Source organism: Procambarus clarkii, chromosome 26 (genome assembly GCF_040958095.1).
Source record: "Procambarus clarkii isolate CNS0578487 chromosome 26, FALCON_Pclarkii_2.0, whole genome shotgun sequence".
Taxonomy (NCBI): domain Eukaryota; kingdom Metazoa; phylum Arthropoda; class Malacostraca; order Decapoda; family Cambaridae; genus Procambarus; species Procambarus clarkii.
The window spans coordinates 9,148,830-9,161,481 of record NC_091175.1 but is presented as its reverse complement, the minus strand read 5'-3'; the positions used below and the strand labels follow the sequence as shown (position 1 = coordinate 9,161,481).

The following is a 12,652-nucleotide window of genomic DNA, read 5'->3' as shown; positions in this document are numbered from 1 at the left end:
GTCAAGAGCTAAATATATCATAATGCAGGAAATGAAAGTCGACATTATTATTTCCGTTCATTAACAACTTCCACGTGTGTCAACGGTACACTAATATGCACATGTCTGAACATAGGTCGTTACTGTACAACAATTATCCTTTGAAAAGGCGTTTATGTATAGCCTTAGGACAAAAGTAGCTCATGTATAACCATTCGGTCCAAAAGGGGTTTAGGTATAACCCTACTGACCAAGGGTTTATCTACTGTCATTCGCACAAAAGGGGGTAATCCCTTACCCTCGGGGAGGGGAGGGGGGTTATGTTACTAAAAGGTAATGACAAAAAAAAATACAATGGTATACAATGGTCTATTATAATTATTTCATTATGATTACAAAACTCGTAACTGCCCGAGCTGCGTTCAGATTCCAAACTCTTGATCGGAGGTTCGGAATCTGTTGTCTGGCTGTTGAAATTCACCCTTATTGACAGTTTGGAACACCTTACAGCAATTAAAATGGTTTTGGGGGCTTTTATTTGTAATGCATGGGAAGAAATATCTATATTTTTTCTCTTTGCTGTTTCCAGAAGCTATAATATTTGCACTGTGTGTTATAGTTGGTTATATGTCTTATTCTTGTTAATGCGGCTTTTTGATCATATTACAGACGTCATCAGTCTCATGGCGATTCTTAGCCTGAGGACTGGTTTAACAGACTGTCATCTGTGTGGCCCCCTGCCAGGTTCTGCGCGGGCAGCTGTGGCAATTCTGCCGGTGGCTGGTCGGCTCCTACAGGAAGTTCCTCGCATGGAAAGTCCAACATTTTCCTCACCAGTTTCACGTTGAATCTCAAGACATACTCGAGCATCGACAAAATATTCTCCACCTCGTTAATGTATTGCTTCTGCAACTGCGTTGTGCGATTGAGGTGAGCGAGTGTGAGTTTGTGGCCCGATCTCTCGCTAAGAACTTCAGTCTGTTCCAGTCTTTGTGACAGAGTTAGGACGTCGGTTCTGGAATCGTAAAAGGCTTTCAGTTTCTTTCGCTTGATTTTTGAGGCTTCAGTGGTCTGGGTTCTATTGGCTAGATTAAAATGTTCCATTTTGTATTTTGTGTTTAATTCCTCTAACACTTTGTCTCTCTGTTCCTTCAGGCTATTTAATTCATGGTGCATTATATACTGTTCAAGTTCAGCCTTCGTTTCTGATTTATGGATAATGTTTACGAGTTCTTCGTTGAGAGACTTGACAACGTGTTTAAACAAGTCGTCCATGGCCACCAGGTCAGGGTGACATTCGCCAATGGAACCGCGCGAAGTACGCCAAGTGGCCAGCGATATCTGGCCCACCTTGTTGAGGGCCTTCAGGAACTTCATGTTGGCCTCGTTGAGCTTGGCTGTGTACTCCACTTGCTCTACTTCCTCTTCATTTCTGGTGTTGTATAGCGCCTCTTTCGACGTCTTTAAAGCTCGTATTTGATGCAGGAGTCGCGTTAATTCTTCCCAGTTTTTATCCTTGCGCTTCTCTTCGCTGTGATATTTAGTTTCGTGATCATGGAGTTCACTGTTAATCAGATCTTCTTCTATCTGGGATCGATTATGTCTTCTGTCATCAATTTCCTTTAGTTTTGCCCGGCACTCTTTCTCAACAACTTTTAATTCATCTTCTAACAGCGATTTCTGCTTCTGCATCGAGGTGCAAACTTCTTGGGTGAGGCGTTCCAGATTGTGTAGGTACGACTCTGCTTGCTTTCCAGACACTTGCTTTAGAAACGACTTTTGTTCATCTTCTTGGTCATAGCTAAGTAAAGGGTCACTTGTAAATTTAACATCTTCTTTGTCAAGTGGCTCAGGAGAGCTCTGTCTTAAGTTGGAGCGACTCCAAAGTTCTGATTTCCTCCTCAGGTGAAGGAGTAAGGTAGCGACTGTAAATGAGAGGATTGTAAGGAGCATTAAGACTAGACAAGCAACATATTCCCTAAAGTAAGTGACAATGAGAGAGCATTCCTTGGCCGTCGTTGGTGCGTATGTGGCAGTCAGCAGAGTCGGTTGTTCCCTGACCGTAGTTACCTTCAAACTACCAGTGTAGTTGTCCAAAGTCAGTGTGCTTCCAGCCGCCATGACTATACTGTCCTCGGAAGCCATTCTGGTGAAGGAATCTCTCATAACTACGTCACCTCCCTCCACGACTAAACATCTGACCAGGAGATGACCAACGTGTGTGTTTTCAAACAGAAGCCGCGAGCCACGGCTCAGCTGCATTTTTTTAAACGTGTTTATCCTAGTAGAGTGAAAAATGGCATGGATGCTGTCCAGGAGAGGAGCCCGCACTTCCAGGACGTCGATAAGGGAACCGATGACGGTAAGGTGCGTTACGTCCACCGACGCGAACAGCCGCGTTATCTTGCTAGCCTCCAGGTAGATCTGGTCGGCCCGGCTCGGGAGCTTGTTCAGGCTCGAACGTTTGGAGGAGAATTCTAAGGTGGAGTGACAGCCTTGACCACCAGACACCACCGTCACGTTGGTCACATTCGTCACGGACAGGTTCACGCACAGCGACTCGCTGATAAGCAGAGTGTCACTATTGTACACGAACACCTTGTGCACTCTCTCGTCCACTGGGCCTCCTATGTGCACCGCCTGTGGGAAGGGCAGTGAGTAATAAGGTTACAAGGATAGAAGATACAACAATACCCCCTTACTGTATTCTGACCCCCCTTAAAAAATCACCCCCCTTCCCCCCACAAAGGATAGCCTTCCATGCACGTGAGATAGGATTAGTGAGCTTGAAAGAATGCAGAGAAAGAAATGTTCTTATATACGAAAACTGATGTGTTTTAAAGATGAATAAATTCACAAAACAGATACAAGTGGAAAGCCTCGATCCACTCACAGAGACGAAACTCCCACGAATGATAAATTACTTTTCCTCATAACCATCATTTAGCAAGAGAGAGAGAGAGAGAGAGAGAGAGAGAGAGAGAGAGAGAGAGAGAGAGAGAGAGAGAGAGAGAGAGAGAGAGAGAGAGATAAGATTGACTGACTGACGTAACTTTATTCATAACTGATCTATACAAATCACAACAGTTGTAGATGAGCTGAGAATGCAACGATTACAGGCGGCACTGAGGCGTCAAGAAAAAGATGGAGACTAAAGGAGACAGGTGAAGCCAGGCAGTGATCGAAGGACTCCCAAACTACGTAACAAGCACCGCAACACTGGAACGACTCAAGATAATAGTGTTTGTTGTTGAAAAAAAAATATTGCACTCTGATAGTACCTGATGGGAGTTCCTATAGTCACAGAGGAGTGTCACCCCCTTGTGTATGCACTCAGGAGCCTCCAGTCCTACTCTGAGTGTCTGGGTTGTGGAGCCCTCAGCTGGTCCTGCTGCAGCTGCTGCTGCTGCTGTTGCTGTCCACACCACGGTCACCCACACAACTGCTTGCCTCGTGGAAACCCGAGCTATTGCTGCTGCAAGCACTCCTGACACCCACACAGCTGCTTGTCCTACAGGCAGCGCCTCCATCTCAGCTACTGTTGGGCGTTGAAGACAAGTTCACAGCGACGCGAAGACAAACTTACAGCAACGCAAGCATTCTCCATGTCACCAATCATTCTTTGTTTTTTTTGTCAATGACCGGTGATAATTGATGGTGTGGTCCAGCATAGGTCAGAAACTGGTGAAGTTTGATGCAAAATATGTATATTGTTTACTGTTCGATAATTTTACATTTATAAGTGTTATAAGTAAAGCATAAAACTATTTTTATGGGACATATAGACCTAAGGATATAAATGTATTGCTTTAAATACCATAACAGTGTGTAAAAATCACTATACATAATATGTAATTTTTACACATGATTATAGAAATATGCCAGCATCACCCCACAAGTATCAGGGGGCAACCCTGGATCAAACTAACTATTGTTATGATACTCAAGTCTTTCTTAACAGCACTCTTTGAGAGCCATATACTCACTCGTTATAATTACATAGGACTGATAGAGAATATTTGATATAATGTTTGATATTTGGGCTAGGGGTAAGTTTAGGTTAGGTTAGGTTAGGTTAGGTTAGGTTAGGCTAGGTTAGGTTAGGTTAGGTTAGGCTAGGCTAGGTTAGGTTAGGTTAGGCTAGGTTAGGTTAGGCTAGGTTAGGCTGAGTTAGGTTAGGTTAGGTTAGGTTAGGTTAGGCTGAGTTAGGTTAGGCTATTTCAGTGTTCGTGCTCAGCGTTGACTTTATAAATATCCAGTTTGAAATCTTAAGAAGAAAGATATTCTAGTCATTAGATAGTTTTGACGCTCACCCGCGGCCCGGTCCTCGACCAGGCCTCCACCCCCAGGAAGCAGCCCGTGACAGCTGACTAACACCCAGGTACCTATGTTACCTAGCAGTAAAATAGGTACCTGGGTGTTAGTCAGCTGTCACGGGCTGCTTCCTGGGGGTGGAGGCCTGGTCGAGGACCGGGCCGCGGGGACACTAAAGCCCCGAAATCACCTCAAGACAACCTCAAGATAACCTATTTAGAAAACGGGATGCACAGCTATACGTACCAGTGTGAAGATGAGAGGTGCTGAGCACCTGAGCACACTTGAGCACCGGGACTACCACCACACACCACCACATCTACACACTGAGCCTCCCATGCACACGCCATCCCCCCCCCACCCATGCACACGCCCCTTCACGATAAGGATAAAACAATGACGCAAAGTTAATATGATATCTGTATTTAGTTTTGTGTATATTTTAACCGTTTAGTTCCCGATGTTCTGATATACAACTGGTTATGTATTCATCTGGCGAATTTTTTCCCCCTAGTATCTTGTATGTCGTTACTACGTCTCTCCTGCTCCTTCTAAGCTGGCGTGCGGTGAAACCCGGTTCCCTCAGTCTTTCAGCATAACGCAGTACTTTAACGTACTTGGGGGGGTTGAGCTTCGGCTCTTTGGTCCCGCCTCTCAACGGTCAATCAACTGGTGTACAGATTCCTGAGCCTACTGGGCTCTATCATATCTACATTTGAAACTGTGTATGGAGTCAGCCTCCACCACATCACTGCCTAATGCATACCATTTACTAAATACTCTAACACTGAAAAAAGTTCTTTCTAATGTTTCTGTTACTCATTCGGGTATTAAGTTTCTACCTGTGTTCCCTTGTTCGTGTTCCACCCGTGTTAAATAGTTTGTTTTTTCCACCCTGCCAACTCTTATGCGAATTTTATAGGTGGTGATCATGTCTTCCCTAACTCTTTTGTCTTCCAATATTGTGAGGTTTAGTTCCAGTAGTCTTTCCTCGTAGCTCATGCCTCTCAGCTCAGGGACTATAGCCTGGTGGCATACCTCTGTACTTTTTCTACCTTCGTTTTGTAGTTGAATACTCCAATACTCCCGTATTGGAGCCGCATACTCCAATATTGGAGTATGCGGCTCCACGCTGGAGCTGCATACTCTAGTATTGATGTGTGTGTGTGTGTGTGTGTGTGTGTGTGTGTGTGTGTGTGTGTGTGTGTGTGTGTGTGTGTGTGTGTGTGTGTGTGTGTGTGTGTGTGTGTGTACTCACCTAATTGTGCTTGCGCGGGTTGAGCTCTGGCTCTTTGGTCTCGCCTCTCAACCGTCAATCAACAGGTGTACAGGTTCCTGAGCCTACTGGGCTCTATCATATCTACACTTGAAACTGTGTATGGAGTCAGCCTCCACCACATCACTTCCTAATGCATTCCATTTGTCAACCACTCTGACACTAAAAAAGTTCTGCATGAAGCGAGACCGTCGCTCTACCGTCCAGCCCAAGTGGTTGAGTATGATACAGGAACATCACGGAGAGACCCAGCACAGGAAACATACGAGTATCGTACTGGTCTTTCAGGCCCTCTCAAGAACAAATATACCTCTGTTCTCCACTCACACACTCGAGAATTCCGGGTTCGAATCCCGGGGGTGGGACAGAAATGGTTGGGTGAGTTTCCTAATCACCTAATGACTCTATTCACCTAGTAGTAAATAGCTGGTACCCAGAAGTTGGTCAGCTTAGTTGCAATCTGAGAAGGGTCAGTAATTCAATCTTAGGAAAGGGGCAAGAAAGACCTCGATATTAGTCTAACATGTATAAATACACTGGCTTCCTGTCCCCCTGACACAATCAATTATTAATTATTATAAATTGCAATAATTATTATATTGTGAATTAATTATTATAAATTGAAAGAAAACTGGAGAAAACCTCTACTATAGAAAACGAATATTCATTGCATGTAAAACTATATTAAATTAAATGCAGAGCAACCACATTTTTGTTAAAAAGTGGAAAGGTGATTCATTTGCGTTTAATAGATTAGCGATTATCAATCTCAGTGCTTATTAAACTAACCTATATTGCTAAAGTAAAGATGTGTAGTGCAAATCGGTTGATGTTACGGTATCGTTAGGGAAAACAAATATATAGTAGATTTAGAACTCTTTGTAGCGAGTAAACCTTATACAATCTCTTATAGTAAACCGCTCCAATCTCATATTAACTTGACAAAAGAACAACAAATAGTCAACAGTGCAATTTCCATAGTGATTCAGTTAACTTCGGTACAAACGCTCGGGAGTTACCACACCTCTTTAACCTCAAGAATGTAGCACTCGGCGCATGCAGTTCTAATCGACCCTTAGCTAAATGAATTGTGGGGTTCAGTTCCTGAGCCCATTATGTGCCTCTGTAACCCTTTCCACTACCGCCCACAAGATGGGTATGGGGTGCATAATAAATGAATTAAACTAAACTTCGACACAGAGCAGACAGCAGACTACAACTGCATCCAGCTACAACGCTCTCGTTCCCCATCGAGTTTAGACACTCACGATTCCCCATCGAGCCGCCACGCTCTCCCACATAGAGCTCCGCGACTCCGGCCTCACTCAGCTCTCTGCTCTGCTCCAAGCTCCGTCTGAACGTCTAAGACAATGCCACCAACCGACTACTGTAATCAAGACTACTAAATAAATATGAAACTCACTAAACAATGTGTATCTAATCTACCCAACAACGTAACATAATCTTACGTTACATCTTCATCAATTCTCACCCCCACCCCAATGCTTATAAAATATTAAATTAATAATAATAATGATAATAATAATAATAACAATATTAATAATAATTTATGCAGGAATATGCATAAAAATGAGTTACAAACATAATGTAGGATTTCTAGATAGAGCTGGTACACACTATGCCTAAAGCCACTAGCACTAAGCACTAGATAAAGCTAGTGCAAGGGCTATCGTGGTTCGTTAGAGTGTATATAGAGATTGCAATAGTTTCTGCATCGTGATAAGAGAGAGAGAGATTAGAGCGATTACTCTCGTAGCAATGATTATATTTCAAAAGGTCATTTTTTGAGCGCTTTTGGGTGAAATATGTCATTCGCTTACACATGTACTATCGAGTAAGCGTCGTTGAATGTGCCATTAGTCAAAGTTTTCATGAATTCATGTGTGTTCATTAATTATACATGATTGGTTTTGAATAATTCTTGTATTATATATGTCATCATATCTACCTATATGGTGATAATTAACCTAATTAGACGTATTGAGAAGAATCTTAAATTACTGCTTATTATTCACTAGAGATTATATTACATTATTTTATACATTTAGGATTACTGATTAGGGGGTAATGCATATTATTCATTTATCTCGTGTGGTACAATAGCTGCAGCGCGATAAGTTCGTTGCTAGATATCATTATAATTAATTATAAGCTAACCAGATATATTGCAGAATCTTTAGAAGATATCCGATGAGGTCTGATTAAGGTGAGTAAGCTATCGCTCACAGGATGAGTATGGGGTGCACAATACACTACCACTCACAGGATGAGTATGGGGTGCACGATACACTACCGCTCACAGGATGAGTATGGGGTGCACAATAAACCAGCAACCACTGGCGACCAAAAAAAAGTGGACCTCTCTGATTGGCTGTTGCTCACTGCTAGTGGTAGTTGAGTGGGCACGTACGTCAGACACGGCCACGTCCACCCCGTGTCCAAGAGTTATTTAATAGTTAATTATAAATCCACATGAGCCAAGTCAACACGCAGCTTATTCTGGACAGTAATGTTAAGCCGGTTTAATACTAAGTGGTAACAGGGGACACACACACACACACACACACACACACACACACACACACACACACACACACACACACACACACACACACACACACACACACACACACACTCACACACAAGTCATATGGAAATACAAGGAGGCTGAAGAGAGATTTATTCCAACAGTAAAGGAAAAACGCAAGAGGGACTATAATAACCCATGGTTTAATAGACAGTGTCAGGAAGCAAAGGTGAGAAGCAGGAGGGAGTGGAGGAAGTACAGAAGACAAAGGACAGAGGACAACAGGATTAGATGTAACAGAGCTAGGAACGATTACATTAACATAAGACGAGTGTCGGAAAGAAATTATGAGAATGATATTGCAGTCAAAGCGAAAACTTCATTCAGAAACCTTAGTGAGGAGGCTTTTAGGGCGCTTTACACTGCCTACGTGAGGCCAGTCTTAGAGTATGCCGCGCCATCATGGAGCCCCCATCTGAAGAAACACATAAGGAAACTGGAGAAGGTTCAGAGGTTTGCGACGAGGCTTATCCCAGAGTTACGAGGGATGGGATATGAAGAGCGTCTGCAGGAACTGAACCTTATGACACTAGAGAAAAGAAGGGAGAGAGGAGATATGATAGAGATATAAAATACTCAGGGGAATTGACAAAGTGGAAATAGATGAAATGTTCACACGTAATAATAACAGAACGAGGGGACATGGGTGGAAACTCAGATGCGCCACAGAGATGTTAGGCAGTTTTCTTTTACCGTGAGATTAGTGGAAAAATGGAATGCACTTGGGGAACAGGTTGTGGAAGCAAACTCTATTCATACTTTTAAAATTAGGTATGATAGGGAAATGGGACAAGAGTCATTGCTGTAAACAACCGATGGCTGGAAAGGCGGGATCCAAGAGTCAATACTCGATCCTGCAAGCACAAATAGGTGAGTACATATAGGTGAGTTCACACACTAATCCTCTAACAACAACTACAAGACAAATGAAAACAATGAAACTAATGAAAACAAAGCAACTCCCAAACAAAGATGCGTATATACACACACACTGAAGTTAATTCCCGTCTATGTTATTATTATCATTTCCCGCTGACAAAGGCTATAATCGCTATAATAAAGCTCTATTATCAGAGCCAGAAATAATACTCGCCGCCTTCAATAATTAGGGAAAGGTAGTATCAAAAGCCTCAGTATTATTAAGTATTAATGAGAACGGATTCACTCAATGATAAACGCCTTTTTAAAGCTGCTGATTTTATCTTGCTCTCTCTCTCTCTCTCTCTCTCTCTCTCTCTCTCTCTCTCTCTCTCTCTCTCTCTCTCTCTCTCTCTCTCTCTCTCTCTCTCTCTCATCATCATCATCATCATGCCGTCTGAGTCACACTTTCACGCTCATAAACACACTTGAGATCGCCTTTGTACACACTTATAGCCTCCTACACACTTGGGATCGTCTTCAACCACACTTAGGCTTGTTACTCATCCACATACTTAAGTAGGCACATGCTCATTTCACACTTAAAATCGTCTTAATTCTCCCTCAAGCCCTTGTTCATACATACACGTATCCTGGTATACACATTCGTATTCATACTCATGTGTATTTACTCATACTGGTATACATACTATTACTTGTTCATGTATTCAGCCTCACACTTATCAGTTTTATAATAAGTATCGCTCATTTTATTCATTTATCATTCATTAATAAGTATCATTCCGCAACTTTGTCATACATTTGCTATGTATGATGAGTATTGTTGCAGTATTCATAATTATTGATAATTATGCTCAATTATATAAAGTTCTAATTGCCCTACAGATGAAAATACTCATGCCCAGAGAGATAGAGAGACAGGAAGAGAGAGCAGAAGAGTGAGGAAAGGAGGGAGAGACTGAAGGTGGAGGGAGGGAGGAAAAGAGAGAGGGAGTGTGAGTGGGAGGGAGGGAAGGAGTGAGAGGTGAGGCAGGAAGAGAACGGAGGGAGGTGTAGATAAGAGTGTACTTAGTGAAGTGCGATGGGAGAAGAGATAAGGAACCGGAAGTAACAGGAAGCTGCGATGCTGAAGTGGTGGAAGAGGAGGAGGAGGAGAGTGATGGACATGGAAGGGGTGTGTGTGTGTGGGAAGGAGGGAGAGAGGCAGAGGCAGCCCACGTGATGCCTCAGTGTGTGGTGGCTGGTGGTCGCGGGCGGACGTGTCGTCTCCGCCGCCTCTGACTCGCCAGCCTGGCCTGTGCGCGCTTTCTTGTCGTTCCTGCGTCCTCACACCACGTTGTGTGAGTGTCGTTCCTGCGTCCTCACACCACGTTGTGTGAGTGTCGTTCCTGCGTCCTCACACCACGCTGTGTGAGTCTCATTCCTGCGTCCTCACACCACGCTGTGTGAGTGTGTCGTTCCTGCGTCCTCACACCACGCTGTGTGAATCGTTCCTGCGTACCTGACACGAGACGTTGTGAGCGCGAGAAGGCACTATATGCCAGGGTATTTTCTTTTGTCAATTATAAATACGTAATTATCTACGTATCATAGTCTATCACATACTGCGTGGCCTGTGTATACTATACACCGGTAAGTATATATGTGTATTTTACTCATCAATCCATACAGAAGTATTTGTATAGATATTACGATTATTGGCATATCTTAAATTATAATTATTTAAGGTATTATTTAATATTAGTCAAATTATTGTGTGTATCAATATATATAAGGAAAAGTTACCGAAAATATTTTTCAAAGTCAATTTGGTTTGTTTGGATGTTGTGCTTTTGATACGTGACACACACACACACACACACACACACACACACACACACACACACACACACACACACACACACACACACACACACACACACACAAAATGCAAAAGGCAAAAATTATGAGGAGGATTAAGACGGAGGAAGATAGTATGAGGCTACAAGATGACCTAGACAGACTGAATGGATGGTCTAACAAATGGCTACTAAAGTTCAACCCAAGTAAATGTAAGGTAACGAAACTAGGCAGTGGAAACAGGAGGCCAGACACAGGATACAGAATGGGAGATGAAGTCCTTTATGAAACGGGCAGAGAGAAAGATCTAGAAGTTGGTATCACACCAAACCTGTCTCCTGAAGCCCACATCAAGAGAATAACATCTGCAGCGTATGCGAGGCTGGCTAACATCAGAACTGCCTTTAGGAACCTGTGTAAGGAATCATTCAGATCCTTGTATACCACATTTGTAAGACCAATCCTGAAGTATGCGGCCCCAGCATGGAGCCCGTACCTAGTCAAGCATCAGACGAAGCTTGAAAAAGTTCAGAAGTATGCCACTAGGCTAGTCCCAGAACTAAGAGGCATGAGTTACGAGGACACACTGCGTGAAATGCACCTCACGACACTGGAAGATAGAAGAGTTTTTTTTTCTACCACAGACGTGGCCACACATTTACAATGCTAACCAGCATATATACATTTTCTTCTGTCCTCTAAGGACAGGGTTAGAGATGTGTTAAACATATAGTTCAGGGGTTTATTGAATAATCAACCACAAAAGGTGATTCGGTGCTTTTAAAATGCTAAGCTAATCTACATATGTAAATACATAGATACACAGATTTACGTATGCCCTACATAAAGTGTTCGATATGTCTTTTACATAGTGTCATTAATGTGCATTTGCAAAGGTGAAATGTAATTCTGATCAGCTTCCATATATACTCTATACACACACACACACATATTCTGCCTCACACACACACAAACACATGTTTGTGCGTGTATATATATATATATATATATATATATATATATATATATATATATATATATATATATATATATATATATATATATATAAAAGGATTACAGGGGGGGGGGAAGACGACTGTCATAGTCTGGTCGGGGTCAGCCCAAGTGTCCCGATTTAAGAAAGGTCGGCTCCAATTGCGACCCCCATGCAATCTGAAATGGCGTTTTTTCAGATATCTGAAATAACATTTTTCTAATGTTTAGAAGAGAGAGAGAGAGCGAGAGAGAGAGAGAGAGAGAGAGAGAGAGAGAGAGAGAGAGAGAGAGAGAGAGAGAGAGAGAGAGAGAGAGAGAGAGAGAGAGAGAGAGAGAGAGAGAGAGGAACACAAGAAGAGAGTAACATTGAGACATACAGATGGACAGTCAGAGAGAAACCAGACATAGACAGAATAACAAAGACAGATTAAAAATATTTTCTGGTAATTTCATTGGAGTAACCATATTATTTCAAGTACGTTAACAGTCAAACCACATCAGAGGCCTCGTGTTCCGGTGGCAGATTTGCGTTTCAGCCAGTGAAAAGCCTAGTTTTTGGACGAGGATTTTCACAGAGCGAAATTATTAAAGCTCTTTTACCATTTCGCTATGGTTTTCCTTGCATTTCTTTGTCGTGTGGTTTGTGGAATCATGTACACACACACACACACACACACACACACACACACACACACTCTCTCTTTCTTTTCTAAAATATCCCTAATAACACTAAGTGCTCTTGTCTGTATATTTTCATTATT

The 12,652-nt window shown here is 42.5% G+C and overlaps 1 protein-coding gene across 2 annotated transcripts; it reads right to left on the bottom strand.

Moving 5' to 3' along the window:
* Window positions 1-89: 89 nt before the first annotated feature.
* Window positions 90-4,643, bottom strand: LOC123756757 (uncharacterized). 2 transcript variants are annotated; one of them, XM_045740059.2, is made up of 3 exons: window positions 4,540-4,643; window positions 3,261-3,660; window positions 90-2,619 (listed from the first exon to the last, which is right to left on the bottom strand). In XM_045740059.2, the coding sequence occupies exons 2-3, from the start codon at window positions 3,507-3,509 to the stop codon at window positions 673-675; spliced, it is 2,196 nt and encodes a 731-aa protein (XP_045596015.2). In that variant the 5' UTR covers window positions 3,510-3,660; window positions 4,540-4,643; the 3' UTR covers window positions 90-672. The 2 variants fall into 2 exon arrangements, with proteins under 2 accessions (XP_045596015.2, XP_045596014.2); XM_045740058.2 differs by having other exon boundaries at window positions 3,261-3,517; window positions 4,540-4,639.
* Window positions 4,644-12,652: the final 8,009 nt, after the last annotated feature.

Coding starts and splice junctions, on each gene's coding strand:
- LOC123756757 (XM_045740058.2), bottom strand. CDS start 4,612: ATGTGGTGGTGTGTGGTGGTAGTCCCGGTGCTCAAGTGTGCTCAGGTG. Junction 3,518..4,539: donor CACCTCTCATCTTCACACTG/GTACGTATAGCT, acceptor AACGCCCAACAG/TAGCTGAGATGGAGGCGCTG. Junction 2,620..3,260: donor ACTATAGGAACTCCCATCAG/GTACTATCAGAG, acceptor CCCTTCCCACAG/GCGGTGCACATAGGAGGCCC.